This window comes from Trematomus bernacchii, unplaced genomic scaffold (assembly GCF_902827165.1).
Source record: "Trematomus bernacchii unplaced genomic scaffold, fTreBer1.1, whole genome shotgun sequence".
In the NCBI taxonomy this organism is placed as follows: domain Eukaryota; kingdom Metazoa; phylum Chordata; class Actinopteri; order Perciformes; family Nototheniidae; genus Trematomus; species Trematomus bernacchii.
In genome coordinates, this window is record NW_022987513.1 from 5933358 (window position 1) to 5948849 (window position 15492).

The window sequence follows — 15492 nt, forward strand, 5'->3', positions numbered from 1 at the left end:
GTTACGTACATTGTTATGGTTTACAATTGTTTAATGATTTTAATTCAATTATATGTTCAAATGTGATGTTAACCTGTTCAAGAAAATGACATGTGGTCATCCAGGCAAGGCCTACCATTGAAATGATGGGTCAAAATAGGGAAATTGTCAACTAAGTTACCTGTCAACTGAGTTACCCAGTACTGTAATAACTGTAGTAACTTAGTTGACAGGTAACCTAGTTGACAATTTGTAGGACATGTAGACGTCATTACACATCATTATCAATGGAATTTTGCACTTCTGCCTTGAAATTAACATAGTGCTGATGGTTAATAATGTGTCCAGTCAACTATTTTATTTGCGTCAAATGTTTGACTTTCATTGTCAACTATGTTGCACCTCATTTTTTCAAATTTAAAATATCTAAAATAGTGCTTCTGATATCCTTTATAGTATAATGTATATCTACACAGGTTGGAGTTTTACATGACATCTCTTAAAACTATCAAAATGACCTGTATGGTAGTTTTATAATACAAAATATCCCTAAACTTAATGACAGTGCTGAACATATCACATGAAAAAACAAAACTTTAATACAATTATTTTTTAAACTTTAAAAAATCTTTGGATATATGGTAGAATAGACTCAAGAGCCTTTCAAATGTGATTTTACTTGAAGTGCAGGACTTAATCAAATGATTGTAATGACATCAAGTTTGTCCGTAACATAGTTGACAAACTGAGTAGTGAAAACATCCTTTCCCTTAAAATAAAATAAAATAAAAAAATGTTTAAGCTTTGCAACTAGTGGATATGTTACACTGAAGAATATACTAACTTGAACCACTGATTGTTCTATTGAGAAAGAACACTTTCTTTGTACTGTTTTGTTGATGTGAAATGCACCCTAAATTATAGAATCACTCTTGTATGAGCCGGTCTGCATTTCCTGACAAAAAAACATAGCGATGGTTTTGTATTTACACCAACGTGGATTAAACAACATTATTTTTGAATGGGATGGGGAGACGTGTGTGATTAAAAATGAGTGGCTAAACTAAGACTTAGTTTTTCAAAAGAGAAAATGCAGATATTACACTCATAAAAGAAAAGGTAGACATATCAGTACTCTTACGGGCCGTCTCCACGGCAGCGTTAAAAAATCTTGAAACGCTTCTGCCCATTCACTTTGAATGGGGTGACGTCACTTTTTTTCGCTTTCGCCGAAATGCATTGTGGGCAGGCGAGCGGAGATTCTCAGGATTTTCAAGATCCAAAGTTGAACAATGTTCAACTTTTGAAGCTGAGGAGGAAGCGTCAGCCAATCAAATCCCGTGTACGCAAATCTGACAGTTCAAGCTCTAGCCAATCAAACGGCGTGTATGCTGGGAGAGCCAGACCGCAGGTCATTTCCTCATATTCCAAAAAATGGAGTAGAAATTAGCGGTAGCGAATCAATCACCCGGTGCTTTATGACCAGACCTACCGGGATATAAACCGGAGGAGCCAGGCATGGAGGGAGGTGGCAGAGACAGTGGTATGTTTTCGTCTGTTTTGGGGAGTTTATATCCAGTTTACTTCGGGCTTTTTGGCTTCGTATGTCGCGGGCGGGAGATTCATGTGATTGGTTGATCGCAAAAAAATCCCCAAGCCTCAGATACGCCCACCTCCAAGATTTTTTTAACGCTGCTGTGGAGACGGTCCGTTAGTGCCAAGTTGTCTCAGACAATCTGCATTTCCTAATGTGGGACAGTTCTGTGCAAAATGTGGGACACTGACGGGCTGTCAGGAGAGAGAGAGAGAGGGAGAGAGGAAAAGAGAGGATCCGTTTCTCCCGTGTTATTATCCAAAGTTAATGTAAACTTTTGAATAATGTACTTATTATTATAGTGATGAACATTAAAAACAAAGCACGTTGGCTGATTTTGGACCCCCTCACTATTTGTTTTCACTACTTTAATTAAATGTTTGATAAGTGCATGCAGATCACAGTACAGTATGCTCGTTCAGTAAAACACGTACACAGATAAATTATTTTGTATTTTTATTGAAGATGTTTTTCTTTAAATTGAAGTTAAATGTATCAATCTGGTGCACTTTGAGGGCAAAATTAAGAGATTTATGGATACAGCTCTCAACACTCATATGAAACAGAACTGTTATAATAATGATGAGAAACTATGAAATAAGAAATGAATCAAATTAAAATGTAATTATCATATCATATATTATATAGTGTATTGTATTATTAAAGGTGGGGTAGGTAAGTTTGAGAAACCGGCTCGAGATACACTTTTTGTTATATTCCATGGAATGCTCTTACATCCCGATAGCAATGAATATCTTAAGTGCTTTGACAAAAAATCCATTAAAAAAATTCATCTGTGGAAGCCGTAATACTGTAAAAAGTACGACCAATCATTTTAGCCGGCCCGGCTAAAATAACTGGATGGCCTACCTGCCTGTCAGCCTTCCATCTGTGCACAAACTTATCTCGTGCCCTCATTGGTCATGTGCGCGTTCGTGTGTGTTGGAGGAGGGGCTCTGTAAGGAAGTGGCAGATTTTCTCCGGTTGTGTTTTTTCAAATTCTAGCGATCTCGAGCCGGTTTCTCAAACGTACCTACCCTACCTTTAACTCACGTGGATTAAACTACATGTATTAGTGCATTCATTTCAATTCGGCGAACATATGATACATTAAATGATCGTGAGGATGATGATTACAAATCGTTTGTATGAGCCGGTCTGCATTTCCTGACAAAAAAACATAGCGATGGTGCTCCATGTTTGACTGAGAGGAAGAGGAAGGATGGAAGGAACATTTGCCTGTTTTTCAGATGTACCTAACAAATTAAACAAAACTTAGATGTGAGTCTTACCGAACATGCGTCAGTCATTTCCTTAAAGCAGTGCCACTTTTACTTTAGCAACAACTTGTCGTTTTTTAACTTCTTAAGTTATTATTAAACATATATATGTGTGCCTTATTTGAGGGGAGATTATCCTTATCCTTGGCAAGAGTGAATAAGGACAAGATGTGACCCGCTTTATTGAAATCAGTCTGATGTTGTTACGACACATTCCAATATAAATGTGGATTCATGTCAAAAACTCCATTTGGAGTTTAAACAACATCTTTGCTTTCAGAACATGAAATGTTGTGTCTGTGAAATATTTAGCTGAATAATTGGAGAACACAAACCATAAGGATATCATTGGAGAGCTAAGAATCTCTTCCAACAGTGTAACCCAAAATGTGTTTCCAGGTTGAAGAGTCATACATCTTTGGTCCTTCCTTCTTCTAAGTGTTTAATACATTGAACTAGAAGGGTGATTTAGTAATACCTGATTAAAACAGCCATTTGTCTTTTTACAGATAATACACTTTATTTATGTATCACCTTTCATGCAGGATACAACCCAAAGTGCAAGACAAGATACATACAAATAACAATAAGTACACAATAAAGAGTGAGGAACATAATTAAAAACAAGTTATAAAATACAAACAGAAATAGTTAGATCACATAACAAGGTATACTACTAAAATTACCACAAATTAAAAGCCAAATTTAAAAAGATGGTCTTTACTGTTCAAAATTCCAATAGAGTTTGCTGTTCTAAGATCCAGTATTAAATTATGTTCTTCATCTTCAATTTAAAGTTCTAAAAGAAAAGCAACCTAAGGTTACATTTAATAATCTTCACTGGGTGAGCCTGTGTGTTTCTGTGTGCCATCCTAAATCAATTAGGAAAATGTTTGTCCCATTTGATGGCAGGGCAGTCAGGGGAGCGGAGGGCACATCCCATGTCATGTTTTTCAGGTATTTAACCAGGGACGTTGCACAGAGATTACACTGTAGAGATTGTTGGTGCTGAAAGTCTAAGCTGCCATAGATCAAAGTTGAGACACCTCTGCGGAATCATGTTGACGAAGAGCTGCTCCACCATCCTCATCATCCTCAACTTGATCCTCAACTTGCCCCTGATCGAACAGACCTCACAACAAAGCAGAAGGTTTATTCACGTGTCGGACAGAATGACCTGGTCTTCAGCCCAAGAGTACTGCAGGGAGCACTATACTGACCTGGCAACTATCAGAGATCAGAATGACATTGATGCAATCCGGTCAATATCACATCCATGCCATTGGAACAATCGCTGTTGGATTGGTCTCCTCAGGGACACAACTAATCAAGTTGAGTGGAATTGGTATGATGGAGGTGAAAGCACCTTAAGAGAATGGAAATTGGGGCAACCTAATGACGTAGATGGAAACCAGGATTGTGTTTCATTGGCAACTGTGTTGGAGTGGAATGATGACAAATGCGATAAACAACTTTCATTTGTGTGTTATGATGGTTATGATGATGATGTAATCTTTGTGAAAGAGAACAAGACATGGGAGGATGCTCTGGAACACTGCAGGAATCTTGACATAGACCCCAGTGTAAGTGACACATACTTAAATCCAACACACTCTCACTCCCAACGCGTCCAGGAGCGGTCAGAATTCCGTGGCGTCCAGTTGTGACGCGCCGAGTTTCCATCAGCGTCATAAACGGATGCAAAGAGCTTTCAACTGATTGCAATGTATTCCCATCGGCGTCGGTATTTGACGCTTAGGGAAGCACGGCATTCGTTTGTGTCGGCAGCTGTTAAAGGCAATGTGAGCGTCCATTCCCATTGGATAACGGAGAATTGTACACCCGGAAGTAAGTATTCTCCTTACTGTCGATTGATTTGACAGTGATATCTCCATTACTCATCCACTCAAAAACACCAGATTACCTTTGTTAATTAAACGACATTGATAGGTTTAAATTGTGTACAATGCTTTTGTGTTTTTCCCCTACAATTCTGAGACAACTTGTTTTCTCTGAAATGTGGAGCGCCAAAGAGACTACACTACCCACAATCCCCAGCTATTGTTGTGACGACTTTTGAGTTTTGGATGGCCGAAGACACTACACTACCCACAATCCCCAGCTATTGTTGTTACGACTTCTGTCCGCTTTGCGATTACATTACCCACAATCCTCAGGTACCGTCGTAAAGACGGCATACCTTTGCACTTTACGTGACCAAACCTGGATGAGAGAGTCGTGGTATTCAGTCTAAGAACTTTCGAGAGAGGAAAATGAAATATTTATTGGACACTGATTATGACTTCCTCTTTGCGCAGGAACTTAGACTGAGTACCACCGGAGATGTTGACGATGTGTGTAAAATGTGGCACAAAGGAGAGTGTATTATCTCCATCGGAGATAGCAGAGCTGATGGAGTTGGCATCTTCTTCAAGGAAAAATACATAACTATTATTAGAAGAAGGGACATAATTCCAGGAAGGCTGCTTATGGTGGATTGTTTTTATAAAAATGAAAAATATCGTCTTATTAATATTTATACTGCCCCTGACGCAACAAATAAGTTACACATATTTAGAAAACTTAGAGAAGTTTTAACAGTTGGTTATAAAATTATATTATGTGGAGATTTTAATACAATAACGGAAGATATAGATAGGTGTAGTACAGTTGTTTTTAAACTGAGGGCGGAAGGAAAACTGCTGAAAGAAATCTGCAGCGATGCAGGCCTAATCGATGTCTGTCGCTCACTGAATCCCTTTGGAATGGATTTCACGAGATATGACAAAACAACTAAAACCTGTATAGACAGGATTTATGTATCGAATCACTTCTCTGTAACCAACTACAGAACCTTTTTTAGTGACTTTTCTGATCATCTTTTGGCCCAAACGTCGTTGTCCTCCGGAGCCCCTTCCATTAGAGGCTTCTGGAAACTGAACACACAGTGCCTAAAAAATACTTGTGTTTCAACAGAATTAAAACTGGAAATACAAAAAATTATACAATTGAGATGCTTAACAAACTCTGACATCAAATTATGGGAAACATTAAAAAGTAGGTTAAAATGTTTTTTCAAATTTAAATGTAGGGAACTCAATAAAGCAAAAAATATTAAATATGAATCATTAATCAAACAATACATTCATTTAAAGCAGATGAAAGTTAAAACTAAAACGGTAAAAGAAAATATATCTAAATTAAAAACTGAAATTGATCAATTAAACCAGGAATCATATAATATGCATACATCTGAAATAGATCAAAGAGGCAACGTGGCTCAAGCCATTAAAACCAACCAAAAGAAAATCCAAAGTAAATTCATCAAATGTATAAAAAATCAAGATGGTTGTATTGTGTATAATGAAAAACAGAAACGGGAAGTGATAAGAGATTTATGTTCTGAAGCATATAAAAAAATAGACATTGAAACGGACTGTGTTGAAATTCTGTTGGGAACTATCCCTCCGTACAACATCCAAGAATTTGATTTCCTTCTCGGTGAAATTAAAAAAGACGAGGTGATCCAGGCGGTGAAAGAGCTGAATGTCGGTAAGAGCCCCGGTCCTGATGGTCTGCCCACTGAGTTTTATCAATTATTATCTGATGATGTTTTAAACTTACTGACCTCTATGTTTAATGAAGGTCTCAGCAGTGGTTGTATGGGTGACTCATTTTATGAAGGTGTCTTGTCTCTACTATATAAAAAAAATGATGAAACTGATATAGATAATTACAGACATTTAACTATTATGAATACCGATTATAAGATACTAGCAAAAATAATAATGAATAGATTAACAGATATATTAGATAAAATAATAGATAAAGAGCAAACATGTGCTATAAAAGGTCGCCTTATGTGGGACAACTTATCAATTTTAAGAGAAATCATAAATAAACCAAAAAAAGAAAAAGGTTTCTTTATTATTGGACTTGATCAAAAAAAAGCCTTCGACTATTTATCCAGAGATTATTTATGGTCGGTGATGAAGTCCTACGGATTTCCTGAAGCCTTCATAAACATGATTAAGTGTCTGTATTTTAAGTCTTGTGTCTGTGTAAATGTAAACGGTGTGTTGACAAATGCATTTAATGTTGAAAGAGGGGTTAAGCAGGGGTGCCCTCTAAGCGCAGCTCTATACGTGCTAGCCATAAATCCATTAATTAAAATAATAAACAATGACAGTTTAATATCAGGAACACCAGTTGGCCATGCGCCCAAAATAACTGCCATCGCCTATGCAGACGATGTCACTGTTATTATAAAAAACCAACAAGAAATGGATGTTCTAACAAATCACCTAAACCTATATGAATTGGCATCAGGAGCTAAATTGAACCATAACAAAACTGAAGGTGTTTGGATCGGCGCCGACGATACCAAACGCGACATCAACATTCAAGTGAAAAAAGAAATTAAAATACTTGGAATAACTATTTGTAGCGACAACTGTGCTGAACTCAATTGGGAGAACAAACTAAGAGAAGTCAAAGAACAAGTTAAACAATGGGAGAATAAAAATACAAATTATAAATCAAGAATAAACATAATAAAATCATTCATACTTAGCAAGATCCTTTTTTTAGCAAACATCTTTCCCCCATCAGCCCAAATAATTATGCAACTAAACAAACAGTGTGTCAATTTGGTGTGGGGTACAACAAGGGAGGTTACTAAACGTAATTTGTTATTTAAAAGTAGGGAATATGGAGGCCTGGGAGCCATAGACCTGGACATTAAACTAAAAATTACCTTTGTAAAAAACATCTCGGCTGCTATAAATAGGAAAGCACCTTGGGTCGAGGATGGAAAAAAGGGATGGAACAAAAGAAGAGGCAGAGCTAGAAATAGTCCATATTATAAATTAGTTTATGGTGATTTCACAACTGAAGTTCAACATTTAGGGATTGATTGGATCGGACTACAGAATAGAGTGATTTTTAAAATGGTAAATGATTTCAAATATGGAGGTTTTATAACATACAAAAACCTAAACCCTGACGAAGGTAAAGAAGTCCTGAAATTAGTGAAATGTAAACAGATATCAGAGAGCATGAGAGACGTGAGGTGGCTGATATCGGTTAACAGACTTGCCGTCAGAGCTGTGGTTTCATGGAGCTGCTATGTGAAAACTAAAACATGCCCCATGATAAACTGTGAGGAAGATGAGACCTTACAGCACCTCCTCATGGACTGCCACAGAGCCGAGGAGGTGTGGTCGCTCCTACGGGGCATCGGTTTGGAGTTCGACGTAGAATATGCCTCAATCATGTATTGTATTCTGGATGAGGGTATGGTCATAAAACACAGGGAACTTTTTCAGTTAGTAATTTGTATAACATGTATGAAAATCTGGAAGACAAGGTGCAAGATGATACTAAATCAGACGATAATAAACAGTGGCACCATCGTGAAACAAATAATCTCTGAACTAAGGAGAAGAAAAACCCTGGACAAATCCCAGACTCTGCCATGGGGCATTTTGAAGCTGTGACCGAACTAAGCCTCGCTGGAATATGGACGTTCTCTCTGTTTATGTTATTTATATATGTATGCATTGTGATTTATATGTATTATTAATGTAACTTGTGTATATCATGTACTGCCAAATAATTTAAAATAAAGTTTTATAAAAAAAAAAAAAAAAGATGAGAGAGTCGCAGTTCTTCAGAATCAAGGTAAGAGCATGTGTAACACATAGTTATAGGAAATAAACTTAGCCACGAATAATAATAATAATAATAATAATAATAATCTAATCGGCGCCAATGTTGCTTCTGGCACCTTTCTGAGGGGTATAGTAACTAAATAATATAGGGTATTACCTAAATATAACAAATGAACTCGCCTGAGCTAGCTTGCTAGCTAGCTAGCTAGAACACGCACTGCAATTTCTCCATAGAATTTTGGAAAATAGCTCGAAATAAGGTCTGTGGTTGACACACATTTAAGAGACGGATCATGTTTTGTTCAGCCGGATAATCTCCACTCTACTAGGGTATTACCTAAATATAACAAATGAACTCGCCTGAGCTAGCTAGCTAGCTCAGAGACGGATCACGTTTTGTTCAGCCGGATAATCTCCACATGTCTACTCTGCTTTTATAATTTTCGAATCGTAAATCTATTAATAATACTTTGTATACATGTGTTTTTAGTATTAATAGTAATAATACTTTTATAATTTTTGTACAAATTACTTATTTAAATGACTGGTGGCAGTGATTTTGCTGTGCGATGGTGTGAAAATACCTTTAATGACAACAGTAGTAAGCATTAATTGGTTATTAGCCAAGTAGAAAATTGTAAACAACAACAATTACACTGGCATTGTTATTTTATTTTTGAGTTTCTAAATTATGTTGTTTTCTCTCAACAGATCCTGCAATTTGTTCTCCAAAAAACAACCCTTTGTTTTTCCAAACTCCAAACAACCCAAAGGCACTTTTAAGAGCCAAGTCTGTCTTGTTAAACTGTCCTTGCTGTGTTGTACTTGATAGTCTCTTCCTATCTCTCTATTTATTTCTCTGTCTAACTCTGTTGTCAGTCTTTCTTCTGTGTCTCTGTCTGTGTCTCTTCACTATAATGAGTGATTCTGATCTTGAGGATCTCCTGAGAAGCGCAGATGAGCTGGTTGAGCAGAAAGAGTTAAGGGATGACCTACGGAGTGCTGATGATTTGCTTTGTACTGCTACTGCTGCTGTTGTTGCTGCTTCCACTTGGAAGCGGCAACAACAGCAGCAGTAGCAGCAGCAGCAACAGTGCCAGCAGTGTCAATGATGTGCTGGAAGAAGAGAGACAGTGAGGGAAACTTGATCTTTGCAAGACCACGTTCAACCCGGAATGTCTCAAATCAGGGTCAGTATAAGATATATATTTCTAGGCACTTGAGTATATGAAATGAATGAAAACATAACTCTTGGTAAGGGAAAAGTAGTACAATTTAATGGTATAAAATAAATGTTTTTTCTGATACAGCTGGCTGCAGTCGTAACACTGATCCCCCCGTTGCTGCTCCTGACTGTGATCTGATCTTTGCTCCAGTTATCGCTCCAGAGACTGTTGGTATGTACTTCATTTGGTCTGGTTAGCCCGAAACACATATTCATACTTGTATCTTTATGTGATACGTACTTCATTTCTAAACTTCATAATTTGCTAGAATTAAAAACACAGTAGTTACAGCTTTCAAAACCACTCCATCCAGTATGTTTTAAAGAAAACTAATCATTGTGCTTTGGACTTTATTGTACCGTTTTAACAGAGGGGTTTCTACGAGATCTCCAGCAGTCTCTGAGCGATACTACAGGAGATGAGGTGGTAGCACAAACCCCAAGTGCTTCTCTGCTGGCATCGACCAACTGGAGCACTCGAAAAAGTTTTTTTTCAGAGAGCTGGAGGGCAGCGAGACCACATCTAGTTAACACCGTAGTGGCCCAAGCAAATGTGGGAACACACATTTGCCAACAGTGTTGGGGCAAAACGTCTGTTGTCCGGTGCCGGGATTGCCGACCACATCCCTTCTTCTGTGCTGACTGTGATGTCAGCATGCACTCCAGACACCCCCTCCACAACAGAGATGCTACTACTGCAGGTTACTTCCAGCCATTGGCCCCAACAACACATGTACTAAATATGGCCCTTTGCTCCTGTGGTAAGTTCTGGTTTGTGAATGTACATTTTCTTGCTGGACTTGTTGAGAATTTCATTTTGAAAATGTGAGCTTCCTCAACATCTCTGTGTTAATTCCCAGCAGTGTGCTTAAGTCTCTTTTTAATGTTCTGATGTAAAGTTAAATCCTAAATATGTCACATAACAATGTAGTATTTTTCAAAAGAGACAAATTATTTTTAATTCCCATTTGAATTTTTTTCCAGTGCGGTTTGTACCTGTGGAGATCCCGGACAAAATCTGTGGTTGTGCATCAGAGTCATTGAGCCTCAAGCCAGGAAAGACTGTGACTGTGATCACAATGAATGGTAAGAATGGGAAAAATGTTTGTCTTGTTTCTTAAGATAGATGTTATTGAAGTTTCTTCTTGATAATATCCAACCCTTCTCAAAGACATGTGGGATAGCTTGTCTATTAAACCTTAACATGGGTATTGAGTAAAGAATACCAAATGTATTAAAAACACCTTGTCTGTTTTTCAAGGACGACATGAGCTAAGCATGCCAGAGTTGGCTTGTGAAGCATGCGCTGCGACATGGACGACTGGGGTTGACGACCTTCTTCGGAGTGACTACTGGCCAGCTACCCTTCACTTCGCCACCATTTATGCCACAGATGTTTTCTTCTCATTTGAAGAAATGAAAATGGCTGCACCTGGACTATCCTTTCAGGCATTTAAGGATGCTCGATCAGCGAACGTTGCACTTCGGCCGTGTGAGTATTGAAGTTACTTGTCCTTTTTGATCTATTTGTATTGTACAAATTGTAAGCTGTGTCCTTATAATTTATAATTTATTTTTGACATTATCTGTTGATGTCCTTATTTTGTTATAGACTGGGAAGATCTCAACTGACAGCTTCATCAAAAGTTTCTTTGAGTGGGAGGCTGTGCGTTATGAGGTCGACATCATGTGCAAGGAGGAGCCCTTCACCTGTCCTGCGTGTAGCCCTGATATGCTTGCAGTTTCCGTGGATGGAAACCGCAAGCATTACCGTTTCAAGAATGCAGCTAGGTACTATAGAAAATATATAATGTCACAGTATTTGAACAAATAACGAAACAAAACTATCTTGATGTGAACCAATCAATCAATCAATAATCTGAGATGTCATACATTGCTCCTTTGATTTATTTAGATCTGAGGAACAGGCCATCTTTGACGGTGTCTTTATAGCCAGGGATGAAGACGTCTCAAGATTTGTGGACTATATACACACCACAACCAAACATGTAATATTGCAGACTCTAATTATGTATAATATAATATCCTAATGAAGGGTTTGGTTAGGTTAGTCTTTGCACCATTTTCATCAATACATTTTTATATATTAGGTCTCCGGAAGAGGTGTTTGTGGAGGACAGTGGTCGGCAGCCAGAGAGACCTCCCAAAAATCAGCCGGCAAGCTGGATGAGGAGGGACTAGAGCTTGCCGTCTGTCGACATGGAGTGCTCCTCTGTGCTCTCAATATGTACAGGGGAGAAATCTTTGCTTATCCCCTGTACCTACAGAAAAAGCTGGCCAGTAGTATGTTCTTTTGCATGGATGTGACCTGCAAATATTGGCCCTACCTCCAGAGAATCACAAAAAGCTGTCCAGAGCTCCAGCATCTTCTCGACATGAAGCCCTTTCTCTCAGTGTTTCATGCCAAAGTGCATGACTTCAAATGTGAAGTAAGGAATTGTTACCATGTGACACAATCACTTTATGTAAAAACCTCCTTGTGAATAGTGACAAGTTGTAACGAGTCGTACTTTTGAATATATTTTAAACAGGTGAAATGGAGTGGGGCATATCAAGAGGGGGCTGGACTAACCCTAGGGGAGGAGGTGGAACAGGTCAATGCCTTCCTCTCTCGGATAGCAGTGACCACAAAACACATGTCAAAAGCAGGTGAGTTACGATAGAACCTTTACTGTCAGTTTTCAAAAAATGTTCAGAAAGGCACAGATTACACTAACAAATTACACCAACAACAGAAACTCATAAAAGCTCATTGACGGTTATGACCATAGAACACCATTTAGGATGGCAATATAGTATAAACCCCAGTTACAGTATAAGAAGTAAGAGGAATAGTAATAATGTGATATTCTCTTTTGCAGGACGTACAGACATGCTGACGCTGATGGCCATGCGCTGGAATCAGCAAAAAGTCAGCAACTTGGCCACCTCACTGTCCCGCAGATATCTGAAGGTAATAACATAGTTTTAGAAGAATTATTTGTGGCTGCAGCCTAAATGTAGATTTCTGTATTTATTTGTCTTTAATTGTTTGACGTTTGTAGACCACAAAAGCTCTGGAAAAGCAATTGCAGAACCTGGAGTCCATGAAGGCTGAGTTGGCAGTGACTGAAAAGCAGCTGGAAGACTGGGTCAGAGATGTGAATGAGTGGGCAGAAAGTGAGGACAATCTTAATGACGTTTTTCAACTTTTTTGTAGTCATGATTTATCAATTTATTTTAAATCTTCAGAATTAGTGATAACCCTCTATTGACATTTGCATTACTTATTTTTCATGAAGCATATGTAATAAAATAATATTAAAACATTTGATCAAATGTCACTGTTATTGTGAATTACTGTGCTTAATACACCTATTTCCTCTAAAAAGCAACAACAAACAACCCAAGGGATGCTGCTGCCTTGGCCAGCAAGATCGAAATGCTGACAGTAAGTGTCAAGAGACGTTCGCAGCGTCTCTACAAAGACACAGACAGCAACAAAGGTCGTTCCCGGATCCGCCGCAAGATCAGGGATGAGAAAGGGGTCCTGACAGCCACAGTTGAGAAATACAACTCAATGGTTCCAAGCACAGAAGCGCTGTGCCTCGAAGCCATTCTGTCTGTGGAGAAAGCTTGGCCATGGCAGCTACCAAACAGTGGTAAGTACACCAGTCTGCTGAATGCTCACAGCAAATGTGGAAAACCTTCATGTCTGATATATAAATCTATTTAAGACTTCATAGATTCTTTGAATGTTGATCTTTCATACACATTCATTCATGTTTTCTCATAAATGCTTTCCAGACTCTTTCGACCTCAGGACAAAGAGAAGAGCATTCGACCTTGTCATGGCAGTGAAGAGACTACAGGAGGAGAAGAAGATTCTCGTCACAGAAATGAACCAACACTGGAAGGTCCTTTCAACCCGCAGTGATTCCCTGAAAAAGATGTCCTGCCTGCAAAGTACAGTATATATTACATTTTTACTTTGCATGACTTTACACATCAGTGATAGGTGATGAAGTAACTCATATTGTCTTTATCTTATACATTTAAGATTCACCATTGGGCCTGAGCGAAGACGGGATGAAAGGTCTCCAGAGCATGTTTAGGAAAAAGCAGCACGACATCGGAGAAATGAAGACTCATGCTAGACGATGCTATCTGCAGCTTTTGACTGGAGCAGAGACCATCAGCTTCTTGCAAAGTCTTTCAGATGAGTCTTCTGACTGCGACTCTGACAGCTCTGATGACACACGGTGAAGCCCCCTCCAGACTACCTTCTATTTAACATCTACATGCTCCCCCTCTGTGAAATACTCCGCCAACATGGTCTCAACTTCCACTCCTATGCCGACGACACCCAACTCTACATCAGTACCAATCCATCATCCCAGCTGTCACTAGTCAACTGCCTCCGCAACATCCAAACCTGGATGTCAACAAACCTACTGAAATTCAACAAAAACAAAACAGAGCTCATGGTTGTGGCCCCAAAAACACTGCTCCGGGAGGTTGGAGATCTGCTCCTCACCGTCGATGGCTGCTCCATCCAGCCTGGGCGTCACTCTGGACTCTAGCCTCACCTTCAACTCCCACATCAGGTCTACTGTCAAAACTGCTTTTTTTTCACCTTCGAAACATCTCCAGACTCCGGCCCTCTCTCCCCGACCCCGTTGCAGAAACATTAATACATACCTTCATCTCCTCACGCCTGGACTACTGCAATGGAGTTCTGTTCGGGGTCACCTGCAAAGCCCTGGACAGGCTCCAGTACGTCCAGAACTCTGCAGCCAGGCTCCTCACCCGCACCAAGCCCTGGCAACACATCACCCCATCCTCCTCCACCTTCACTGGCTCCCGGTCAAGTCACGCATCCAGTACAAACTCCTCCTGCTAACCTACACATCTCTCCACTCCCTAGCCCCTGCATACGTCTCTGACCTCTTTCAGCCCTACACCCCCTCTCGTCAGCTGCGGTCCTCCAAAAAAAAAAAAATGACACATTTCTTAATGTCTTAATATGTATGTCCAGTAAGTTATTCTTCCGGTTGTTGATATGCTGTTGAAGGCATTTTCTATCATTTCATTTTATTCAGATGTTATTACATGTCTACTCTGAAACACTATGTAAACAAGGTCCCATAACAATAAAGTTGATAACAATTGTTTTGACTGTTCACTCATGTTCTGTTTGTATCTCTGTTTAGCAAACACACATACTGATTAGCACCATGAGGGGGCAGATACACCTTTTTGTCTGATGTTTTAAAATATGTGCAATAATATAGCTATATCCTGTATATATCACATTTAAAACAACCTTCAGTTGACCAAAGTGCTGTACAAGCAATAACTACAATATTAAATAACACAATGGGAGTACAATAATAAAACAATAATTAAAAACATGATAAAAAGCACAATAACTAGAAACATTTTTTTTTAAACATACAAATGTAAAAATGTAATGTTCAACTAGTATTAAAAGTAATGACTAACATGAATAAAACATCTTCAGGTGTTATATATACATATCTGTCCTACACTAATAATGAAACAGATAAAATGGCATTGTATTCTGTGTACCTCATTTGTTTGATCCTCATAAATTACCTTTCAAACACCTCATCAGTTGCCTGTTTTTGACTTAGCCTACATAATTAGCCTACACCTGGTACAATGCCTTAGCCTCATATAGTCCATATTTAGCTTGATAATGGTAGTTAGATATGTAAA

The 15492-nt window shown here is 38.7% G+C and overlaps 1 protein-coding gene across 1 annotated transcript; it reads left to right on the forward strand.

Annotated features, from left to right (window-relative positions):
• The first annotated feature begins 3911 nt into the window (after nucleotides 1-3911).
• Nucleotides 3912-14752, forward strand: LOC117499456. Its single transcript, XM_034151850.1, has 12 exons — nucleotides 3912-4114; nucleotides 10735-10836; nucleotides 11200-11242; nucleotides 11363-11541; nucleotides 11666-11759; nucleotides 11862-12200; nucleotides 12303-12420; nucleotides 12633-12724; nucleotides 12816-12930; nucleotides 13143-13412; nucleotides 13558-13716; nucleotides 13811-14752. Exons 1-12 carry the CDS (start codon nucleotides 3912-3914, stop codon nucleotides 14014-14016), a joined length of 1920 nt encoding a protein of 639 aa, XP_034007741.1. The 3' UTR covers nucleotides 14017-14752.
• Nucleotides 14753-15492: the final 740 nt, after the last annotated feature.

Excerpts from the sequence above, each read along its gene's own strand:
- LOC117499456 (XM_034151850.1), top strand. The coding sequence starts at position 3,912 with ATGTTGACGAAGAGCTGCTCCACCATCCTCATCATCCTCAACTTGATC. Across the intron at positions 4,115-10,734 it reads AATGACATTGATGCAATCCG|TGCGGTTTGTACCTGTGGAG; the intron begins GTCAATATCACA and ends ATTTTTTTCCAG. Across the intron at positions 12,931-13,142 it reads TGTGAATGAGTGGGCAGAAA|CAACAACAAACAACCCAAGG; the intron begins GTGAGGACAATC and ends TCCTCTAAAAAG.